The sequence below is a fragment of the Carya illinoinensis genome, chromosome 3 (assembly GCF_018687715.1).
Source record: "Carya illinoinensis cultivar Pawnee chromosome 3, C.illinoinensisPawnee_v1, whole genome shotgun sequence".
NCBI classification, from domain to species: Eukaryota; Viridiplantae; Streptophyta; class Magnoliopsida; order Fagales; family Juglandaceae; genus Carya; species Carya illinoinensis.
Window position 1 is genome coordinate 55074310 of NC_056754.1, and position 11229 is coordinate 55085538.

The window sequence follows — 11229 nt, forward strand, 5'->3', positions numbered from 1 at the left end:
ATTAGAAAGCAGGGTAGCATCCTAGCATCAATATGCCAGAAAGACACTGGATAAATTTTATTTGCAAAAACTGATTTCATCAGCAGTGTAAGTCCAAATCTAGGAGAAGCAACAGCAGCCTTAATGGCCATCAAAGAAGCGGAAAGACTGTCTGGAAAACATAATTCTCGAAGGGGACTCAAACGTGACAATTCAAGCAATTTCAAACTCCTCTCCCATCCTAGAATGGATCTTAAGCCTCGTCATCAATGACATCAAACTCCATTTAAATTCATTTAAGGAATGGAAAATGAGGAAAATCCATTAATTTCAAAATCGATACATGCATAATTTGACGCAATGGACAGCGACAACTCAAGCCTTTGGTAACATCCTTTTAATCCAAATTTCTCCCTCTTTGTTGTAATTCCAAAGTGGAAAATATCCACCTTCTTTATCTGTATAATTATTATATACTTCCAAACTTTGTCTTTATTGGTTATAATGATGAGATAACATAAAACACTTGTTGTATCCAAATAGGCCCACTATGAGCTTAGTACAGCTTTGATACCATAAACAAAATTTCAGAAAAATGGTTTTGGTTTATAGCAAATTAGTATATTGTGTATTAATTATATAGGTGGTACAAGTCAATGAAAAATCAAAAAAGACAATCTTGAAAGATACACAATATCTTCTGTACAAGGTAGATGATACTATTCACATAAATGTGATTGATTTATTGAATCAATGAGATTACTGAGTTATTATTTCGTAATCCATAATTATTGCAAAGGCGAGTGTGAGCTTCCATATTGTAAGGTTGGTTTTCTAGTGGCTTGCTGTCATGATCTTGAAAAGGTGCTCTTGCCATATTTGTAATGATACTGCTTGGATACTCATTATGTGCACGATCTGCAGAGTTGAAGATTGAGGATTTTAACAATTACTATAGAAATATCTACAATCTTTGCAGACAACTTAGTAATTTGATCTGTATATATATGAAACCATAAGACTGGATATGAATGCAAGGAGAGGAAGAGTAGGAAAATGGATTCCAAGACTGTAGGTGCACATAAGCCTCATGCAGTTTGTATTTCAACCCCATTTCAAAGCCACATAACGCCGATGCTAAAATTTGCAAAGCTTCTCCATCTTAAAGGTTTTTACATAACCTTTGTTAACACTGAGTTTAACCACCAACGTTTTCTACAATGTGGAGGTCCCAACTCCTTAGATGGTTTGCCTGACTTCCGATTCGAAACCATTCCAGACAGCCTCCCTCCATCGAATTTCACCGCCAACCAAGACCTCCATTCTCTCGTTGATTCAATTATGAAAAACTTCTTGGCTCCATTTTCCGACTTGCTCAAGAAACTAAACACCGCAAATACTTCAAATAATAATCCCCCAGTAACATGTGTTATTTCCAGTGGTTTCATGCCTTTCACTGTCACTGCTGCTAAAGAACTCGGAATCCCTATTGTAATGCTCTTTGCAATTTCTGCTTGTGCCCTAATGTGTCTTATGCAACTTCCTTCTCTTAGGGACAAAGGTTTTACACCGCTTAAAGGTGTACCAATAAGGGCATTCCTCCTCGAATCTTCCATTTCGTTGTTATGATTATCGTTACGTTTTAAAACTAAAAACATGCATTCTTTGTTTTTGCAGGTGAGAGCTATCTAACAAATGGCTATTTGGATACAGTTATAGACTGGATTCCAAGCATGAAAGAAATCCGAATGAGGGATCTCCCAACCGTTGTTCGAGCCACAGATCCAAACGATGTTGTTTTCAAAATTGCCTTTGAAGCAGTAGAGAGAGCTCCTGAAGCTTCAGCAGTAGTGATTCACACATTTGATGCATTAGAGCAAGAAGTTTTGGATGCTCTCTACCCCATGTTTCCCCGACTATATGCCATTGGCCCTCAACAACTCTTACTCAATCAATCACCCAATGATTCTCTGAAATCAATTGGGTGTAGTTTATGGAAAGAAGACACTGAGTGCCTCCATTGGCTTAACTCAAAGGCACCCAACTCAGTGGTGTACGTGAATTTTGGAAGCATATATGGCCTAACACCACAACAAATGCTTGAGTTTGCTTGGGGACTTGCAAACAGCAAGTATCTGTTCTTGTGGATTATTAGGCCCGACTTGGTTATTGGTGAGTCGGCTATTTTGCCAACTGAGTTCATGGAAGAAACAAAAGAAAGGGGTTTAATAGCTAGTTGGTGCCCCCAAGAGGAAGTGTTGAACCACTCCTCGATTGGAGTGTTCTTAACTCATTGTGGATGGAATTCAATTCTTGAAAGTGTGTGTGCAGGAGTGCCAATGCTTTGTTGGCCAATCTCTAGTGATCATCATATAAACTGCAAGTATACTTGCGATGAATGGGGTATTGGCATGAAGATAGATGATGATATCAAGAGAGAGGGACTGGTAGAAAATGTGAAAGAGTTAATGGAGGGAGACACAGGTCAGAAAATGAAGAAGAAAGTCATGGAGTGGAAAAGGTTGGCCAAGGCAGCCAGTGAACCACATGGGTCTTCATCCATGAACTTAAACAATTTGATAACTGAAGTGCTCTTATAAAAAGGTAGATGTTTTACAAGAAATTATGTGCAAACAAGAAAAATAATTAACATTGTCATGGTTTTATATTTATCCAGTTAGTTTTGCTTCAAAAACCATGCACTATGCTGTGAGAACCCAGGTCAAAACATTGATAAGATCCTGGTTAGTTCTTAGAATTCTCTTGTTTGTTCAATGATTCATGGAATTACCTTGGCACATGTTGGAAAATATCATCAAAGAAAGAAGCTAATTGCTTGGAATAGTGTTTGCTCTAATTTCTTATGATAATTAACTCTAGAATTTGTCAACACTACTAGTACTTTTGATTGCATTCCAATACAACATTACTTGGAGCTAGTATGTTGGGAGGTTATCCAACATTACTTGGAGTCAATTGCGAAGAGGGCACATCAACAAATACCATGGCACCAGCTTGACTATCACAAATCTTGCATAGATCACGACGTTTCTCCACACTAGCTAGGCTGTGAATTATATGAAAGGAAAATTCTAAATGTAATTATAAAAAACTTACTTCTCCAAGTTTTAGTTATTGATATGCTGAAAATCATAAAATTCGAAATTTAAAATTTAAAATTTAAAATAAAACTGACAAAATAAATCTTGTAATTAAAATTATAAGTACATATCCAATTAAAATGGTATATTGGATGTGTATTTTAATTGGATGTGTGGTTGCATGAAGAATTTAGTCTCAATCTCGTATTGATAATTACAACTCAACTAGCTTCCATCAAGAGTACTTTTGACAAATATTTCGAGAAGAAGATGATGACTCATCAGCATAAATTAAGAATTGACTAAGATGAGTTTAAATGTGTTTGGATGTTAAGGTGAGTTTAGATGTATTAAGTTAAAAAAGGATATGGGTCCCGCGTATAAAGAGGTATTGAGGTGAAAAAGGTTGTAGGTCCTGCGTGTAAATAAGTTTTGAATTGAGATGAGTTTAGTGACTAGAGAGTTGTGTGTTTGGATATTAGACTCAATTTAAAATTAGTTCAGTCTAACTTCCAAACAGCGCCTAACAAACCTTAATTTCTTCCAAACCTAGATCTTTTCTCACCCTGCACAAGTTGGCTGATGCATTTTTAACTTTCTGTCACAAATAGAACAAGAATGATGTAAGATGATTTCTTCATGTTACACGTTTACATAATAGTTTAAGATATTTAATTAAAAATAATATATCATTTTACATCAATTGCCCTAAAAAATAAAGACTTTGTGTACACATTTTTTCTCTACAATATCAAGTAATAAGCTTAGTCATGTCTCTAGCACCCTTTCTCATGTTCATTTTTATGCCTAACTTCTTTTCAAATTCATTAACATTTATAAATCCTTTGGTTACAAGATTAATAAAAACATAAATTGTTGCTACCACAAAGAAACGTGTTATCAAAATCAAAAGGTTACTAATCTTGAATTAAAATCAATCATTAAATTACAAATATTTTTTTATCCATTAAGTTTAACTTAATTTAACTTTTCACTAAATAATAATGCAATTGAAGAATAGATTTAGCTGAAGTGACTTTATTGGAAACAAAAATTCATGCTTTGAGAATTAATATATATATATATATATATATATATATATATATATATATATATTATATTCATTTAAGGACCTTATTTTTAAGTGAAAGTTAATAATTTTTTATATTTTTAATTTAATAGATTTAGCTCAAATAAAGTAGAGGTAGTTCTAATAAACACATAGAGATTTCTATTTTTTATATTTTTAAGGATGATACGAGTGCTTCTACTTGTAAGCTGACATGAAAAAATATCATTCATATAGTTGATGGGACAATATTTAATTTTTAAAATTTATTTATAAATCAAATTATATTATTTCATCCTCCGTATCAATTTACATAAAATTTTATATACTATACTACTATCCTATTAAATAAAATGTGACATATTTATCACCATTAAATAATTATTTATTATATAATTTTTATCATCAAATGATAATAAATATGTTATATCATATATAATAAGATATAAGTAAAATAGTAATATAGTATATAATATTACTACGACTTTTTTAAGATAGTAGATGATGGATCCATCGGAGCAAAATTTCAATTTCACCACCCAAATGCACAGAACAATCCAAGCTATGAGGCCCAGATTATTAGGCCTGGGCTTTCATGGGCTGGAAACTCTCAAAGATCTCGGCCCAAATATCAAGCGATTCCGACATTATCTTTTTGTGGTGCAAAAACAGATGGGGGGTTTGTGGTACAAAAGAGTTGTGGGTGACTTCTGGGACTCCCATGTCAAGTCAAGTCTCAAGTCTCAGGTCTCAAGCACTGCGATTTCCAAATCATATCGATTTCAAGCAGCTTCTCCAATACTACTTCTCTAAAACTATGTTCGTTGCATAAAGGTTCTCTGTTAATTGGTTTTAACATTACAATTTTCTAGTCTTCTATTCTATTGTCGCTTTCATAGACCCGATAGCTTTATTTCAAGTTTGGTGTATGGAAGAACGCTCTCCTCAGTTTGCTTTCTTGTACTAAACGCGAGGTTGAATACTAAATGTGTACAGACATATTAGTATAAATGAGTTTTTTATATTTTTTTAATTATTTTTTAAACATTTTTAACTATTAATAAAATAAAAAATGTATAAATTCATTGATAATCATTTTCTTAATCATTAAAAATTAATAAATAAATAAAATATACAAGTAAGCATATATGGTGGGCATATTCAGATGTCATACTATCATTTTCCATTTTTATATTTGGATTTGTGCTAATATATGACCTCTTTTTATGCGGGAAGTTTAAATTTTCGTGTACATATGTGATCTGAGTTTGGATTAATGATTTTGCTCTGGGTGCGGACACAGATTTAGCAACCATGCCGAAGAACAAGGGAAAGGGAGGAAAGAACAGGAAGAGGGGAAAGAATGAAGCCAGATGATGAAAAGCATGAACGTGTTCAAGGAAGATTAGAAGGAAATGCCGACTCATGATTTACGTCCACTCATTTATTACCAGGAGTTTAAAGCTTGAAGCCTTGAATTGCCCATCATTTGGCCGCAAAAGGCAAACCTTCTTGTACTGGCATAGTGAAGCGAAGGAGAGGAGGAAAATGGATTCCAAAACTGTAGTTCATAAACCTCATGCTGTATGTATTCCATCCCCTGCCCAGAGCCACATAAAGGCCATGCTAAAATTTGCAAAGCTTCTCCATGGGAAAGGTTTTCACATAACCTTTGTCAACACCGAGTTCAATCACCAGCGTTTTTTACAATCTGGAGGCCTCAACTCCTTACATGGCTTTCCTGACTTCCAATTCAAAACCATTCCAGACAGCCTCCCTCCATCGAATTCCAATGCCACCCAAGACCTCCCTTCTCTTTGCAATTCCATTCTCAACAACTTCTTGGCTCCATTTTCCGACTTGCTTCTGAAACTCAACTCCACAGCTTCACATTTCAATATTCCGGTAACATGTGTTATCTCCGATGGTTTCTTGCCTTTCACTGTCACTGCGGCTCAAGAACTCAGAGTCCCTATTGTAATGCTCTTCACGATCTCTGCTTGCAGCCTAATGGGTTTTATGCAGTTACCTTCGCTCAGGGACAAAGGCTTTATACCACTTAAAGGTGTAAAGATAAGGGCATATCTAACGAAATCTTCGATTTGATTATTATGATTACTTTCGAGTCTTAGGCTGGGAGCTATTTAACAAATGGGAGACTAAAACAGTTATTTGCTTTCGCAGATGAGAGCTATTTAACAAATGGCTATTTGGAAACCGTTATAGATTGGATTCCCGGTATGAGAGATATCCGAATGAGGGATCTCCCAACCATGGTTCGAGCCACAGATCCAAATGATGCACTCTTCAAATTGAGCTTTGAGGCTGCAAAGAGAGCTCCTGAAGCGTCAGCTATTGTAGTTCACACATTTGATGCGTTAGAGCAAGAAGTTTTGGATGCACTCTTCCCTATGTTTCGTCGCGTATACGCCATTGGCCCTCACCAACTCTTACTCAATCAATCACCCAATGACTCTCTTAAGTCAATTGGGTATAGTTTATGGAAAGAAGAAACCGAGTGCCTCAATTGGCTTAACTCTAAGGCACCCAACTCAGTGGTGTATGTGAATTTTGGAAGTTTAATTGTCCTGACACCACAACAGTTGAATGAGTTTGCTTGGGGACTTGCAAATAGCAAGCATCTGTTCTTGTGGATTATTAGGCCCGACTTAGTCGTTGGCGAATCGGCTATTTTGCCACCTGAGTTCGTGGTAGATACAAAAGAAAGGAGTCTAATAGCTAGTTGGTGCCCCCAAGAGGAAGTGTTGAACCACCCCTCGATTGGAGGGTTCTTAACACATTGCGGGTGGAATTCAATTCTTGAAAGCGTGTGTGCGGGAGTGCCGATGCTTTGTTGGCCAGTCTTTGGAGATCAGCAAACAAACTGCAAGTATACATGCAATGATTGGGGTATTGGCATGGAGATTGATAATGATGTCAAGAGAGAGGAATTGGAAAAGATTGTGAGAGAGTTTATGGAGGGAGACAAGTGTCAGAAAATGAGGAAGAAGGCCATGGAGTGGAAAAGATTGGCAGAGGCAGCAAGTGAACCACATGGTTCTTCCTCCATGAATCTAAACAATTTGGTGAATGACGTGTTGTTATCAAAAGGCTAGATGTTTTAAGATAAGAGCGAGTGCTAACAATCAAAGAATAAAAAAAAATTGTCGTGTGTTTTATATTTATATATCCAGTTTGTACTTCTGCTTCAAATAAGCCCTTATGTTATGATGAATTATAGCGTTAGTTCTTGGGACGAGTCGAGCAAAGCTAGGCGGCTTTGAGAAGTTCTGAAGAGTTTCTTCTTTTTGCTATGACTTGGAATATTGCTGCTTTAATTTTCTTTGATAATTAATCACTCTAGAATTTGTCAACACTATTATTGATTGCCCAGCAATACAACATTACTTGGGGTTTGGAAAACGAAGGTGAGAATGGATTACTTATGTATGCAATTTTTTGATGGGTATAAGCTTTCCCATATCAATATTAATCTATTGAACTGACTTATTGGGTGCATGAGAACTGCTTGATATTTTATTTTTCTGTCAAAGGATTACCATGCATCAGTTTAAGTACTTTATGAAATAATTAATGTAATTTGTACATGACCGCACATCAAAATATCTTTGTGGACAACTTAATAATTTGATTCTTATATATATATATATATATATGAAACCATAAGACTGTATACGAATGCAAGGAGAGGAAGTGTAGGAAACAGTGCTCATAAGCCTCATGCAGTTTGTATTTCATCCCCAATTCAAAGTCACATAAAAACCATGCTAAAATTTGCAAAGTATCTCCATCTTAAAGGTTTTCACATGACCTTTGATAACACTAAGTTTAACCACCAACATTTCATTTAACATGGAGGTCCCACGCTAACAAATGGTGGTTTTTGGGATGGAGTTTTTTCTGAGGAATTTTATTTGGTGGCAAATAAGTAATCTTTGCTACGAAATCTATGTTGTCAGGAAAAAGTTGGCATGAAATATTTGTAATTAGCCATTTTATTTGTCATGAGTTATAACTCGTGAGAACTAACTGCCACATCATCAGAAAAAATTTGTAAATAATAAATTTTTGTGATGAGATATGCCACTCTCTCTCTCTCTCTCTCTCTCGTTGCATTCGTGAACGGCGTTGGTTTTCGTTTGTTTTTTTTGTGGGCTGCCACTGTCAAGCCCAAAAGACATCGAGCCCACCCCTGAAGCCCAAACGACAAGCCCAACTCTCGAGCCCACCTTCGCAATGCACTGTCTTACCTCTACTGTGCCTTGTGTGATCAATTGGTTCTACAATAAAATTGCAGTTACTAACTATCGCGTACTCCTAAGTCGTTTAAGCATTTACAATTTGTTTGAAAACTGTGACTTTTGGGGTAGGAATGTGATAGTTAGAATTTGCTCGTGTGATCAGTTGAATATACATTTGGTTCACTTGTAAGTTAAATAGGACTATTTTATGTAAATATAAGTGAAACCAAACAGAATTAACTTTAATACATATCCTAATTAAATAATATGATAATTATGCTTTCAGGCATATTAATTAACTTACAAACATATTTTTTAAACCAAGTATGTGTATTTTAACTTACAACTGAAACCAAACATAATTAAATAGGACTTTTTTAACTTCATACAATAAACCAGATGTTTTGACCCATAATTAAAGTTGATTCAAAATTAATACAAATGATAAATTCATAACTTCAAATTTGCCTCATATGAAGTTCAATGATGATATATATGAAAATGCATTGGATGTATGATGTGTGTGTTTTTGCTATTTGTATGCTGTATTTGATGTATTATTGACTTTTTTAACATGCTTCATTGAATTTTTTTTCTTTGCAGGGTTATTATTTTTTTTTCGTCTTTATTTGTTATGTTATGTCTATGTAAGGATGGAATAAAATAATGGAAATAAGAATGCTATTGAAGAGTCAAGGGCAGGAATGTCATTTTCATAAGTTGGGGAAGTCAGGACATATTACACAAGGTATGCAAAGCATGTTGGGTTTGGGGTGACAAAGCGAAGTTCTAAAATTGGAGATGATGGGAAAATAAGGTATTTCACTCTTGCTTGTGTCTATTAAGGCACGTCTGTGAGCATAACGTCGAATATTTTTAAACCGAGGCCAAAGAAACATAATGGGTGTAAGGCAAAGATCAATACCATATTAGGTTCCGAAGAAGATGGTTTATTCATGTTACACATTTACATAATAGTTTAAGTTATTTAATTGAAGATAATATATCATTTTACACCAATTTCCTTAAAAAATCAAGACTTTGTGTACACATCTTTTCTCTACAATATCATTAAGATATTGAATATTTGAAATTGAATGTTGATAGGGCTACCTTTGGTGATCAAAATTCTCCTGGGGTTAGAGTGATTCCTAGAGATCATAATGGTGATGTTGTAGTGGCTTGTAGCAAAGCTAAAAGGGAAGTCCCTTCTATAGAATTTATTGAGGCTACTGTTTTGCTAAGGGAATTACAATTATGTGCTCAATGGAGAGTTCCAAAAGTGTTGTTAAAAATTGATTGTTTGATACTTGTTCATACTTTGAACGATATATCTAAGTTTCTAACAGACTTTGATTTTATTCTACAAGATATTCGCAGACTCATGAGAGGTTTTCGAGAAGTAAAAGTTGAGCATGTTAATTGATTAGGTAATATGGTGGCTCACCAGTTGGCAAGACATGTATGGGAAGTTGATGATGATGTGATGTAGTGGAATTATTGTCTTTAATTTGTAAGTCAAGCTATTTGGCTTGATAAGAACTATATTTGTAATGATTTTATTTGATTTTAATAAATGATTTTCTGGTTATCAAAAAAATAAAATAAAATTATAAGCTTAGTCATGTCTTTAGCACCCTTTCTCATGTTCATTTTATACCAGCTAACTTCTATTCAAATTCATTAGCATTTATGAATCCATTGGTTACAATATTAATAAAAACATCAATTGTTGCGACACAAAGAAACGAGTTATCAAATTCAAAAGGTTACTAATCTTCAATTAAAATAAATAATTAAATTAAAAAATATTTTTTATCCATTAAGTTTAATTTAATGTAATTCTTTATTAAATAATATTTTATAGGATTTTTGCAATAAACTTATAGCAAACATTTGACAGACTGAGTGGACTAAATTGATTGACACTGGTAGGTGATTCAATCTTTGGAATTAAAGCAATATGCGTATGGTTAAGCTCTTGCATGAGAAAGCCCATATTGAAAAAGTATTTAATAGCTTGAATGATCTCCTTTCGAATTAATCCCCTATAATACTTATAAATTAAACCAGTAAACCCATCAGGACCAGGGGATTTAGAAGAATGAGTTTGCTTGATAGTTGTCATGATTTCCTCTTCAAAGGGGATGCCACAGAGAAAATCATTATCATCAGAAGAAATCTTTTGCGGGAAAAAATGTTCTAAATTAGTAGGGAAATTAGGATTGGAAGATTGATAAATCTAGTTGAAATTCTCCAAAACCATAGTTTTAATGGTGGCTGGATTATTTTCCCATTGATTTAAAGAGTTCTTGAGAAATTGAATATCATTCCTTCTTCTATGCATAGTGGAAGTCATGAAAAAAATTCGTGTTGAGGTCTGTGGTTGTCAACCACTAAAGCCTTGACTTCTATCTCCAGAGAATCTCATCCATTTTCAGTTGTTCAGACAAACAAGATTTTAGGTGTTGCTCAAGAAGAAATGTAGATTCAGAAGGAATTTCAGACTGAACTTGGGACAAGCTGAGATTGAGATTTTTAATGGAGGATTGAATATGTCCAAAGCTTTCTCTATTCCAAATTTTGAGTGCAATACTCAAAGATTTTACTTTTTGTGAGAGAATAGAGAAAGGAGAGTCGGTAAAGGATTTCTCCCAAGTACTTTTAATGACCCCAAAGCAATTAGGATCTCAGGCCCAGAATTCTTCAAACTTAAAGATCTAGGTGCTTTCCTTGTAGCTGAGGTACTGAGCAGAAGGGGAGCATGATCCGAGGTATGGATAGGAAGGTGGAGAATTTTTGTATTAGAGAAAAGAAG

At 34.6% G+C, this 11229-nt stretch overlaps 2 protein-coding genes across 2 annotated transcripts; both read left to right on the top strand.

Moving 5' to 3' along the window:
* The first annotated feature begins 991 nt into the window (after nt 1-991).
* On the top strand, nt 992-2657 carry LOC122305431 (7-deoxyloganetin glucosyltransferase-like). The gene is made up of 2 exons (XM_043117978.1): nt 992-1558; nt 1657-2657. Exons 1-2 carry the CDS (start codon nt 1036-1038, stop codon nt 2577-2579), a joined length of 1446 nt encoding a protein of 481 aa, XP_042973912.1. The 5' UTR covers nt 992-1035; the 3' UTR covers nt 2580-2657.
* Nucleotides 2658-4824: 2167 nt separating this feature from the next.
* On the top strand, nt 4825-7463 carry LOC122305433 (7-deoxyloganetin glucosyltransferase-like). Its single transcript, XM_043117981.1, has 3 exons — nt 4825-4983; nt 5453-6214; nt 6334-7463. Exons 2-3 carry the CDS (start codon nt 5575-5577, stop codon nt 7263-7265), a joined length of 1572 nt encoding a protein of 523 aa, XP_042973915.1. The 5' UTR covers nt 4825-4983; nt 5453-5574; the 3' UTR covers nt 7266-7463.
* Nucleotides 7464-11229: the final 3766 nt, after the last annotated feature.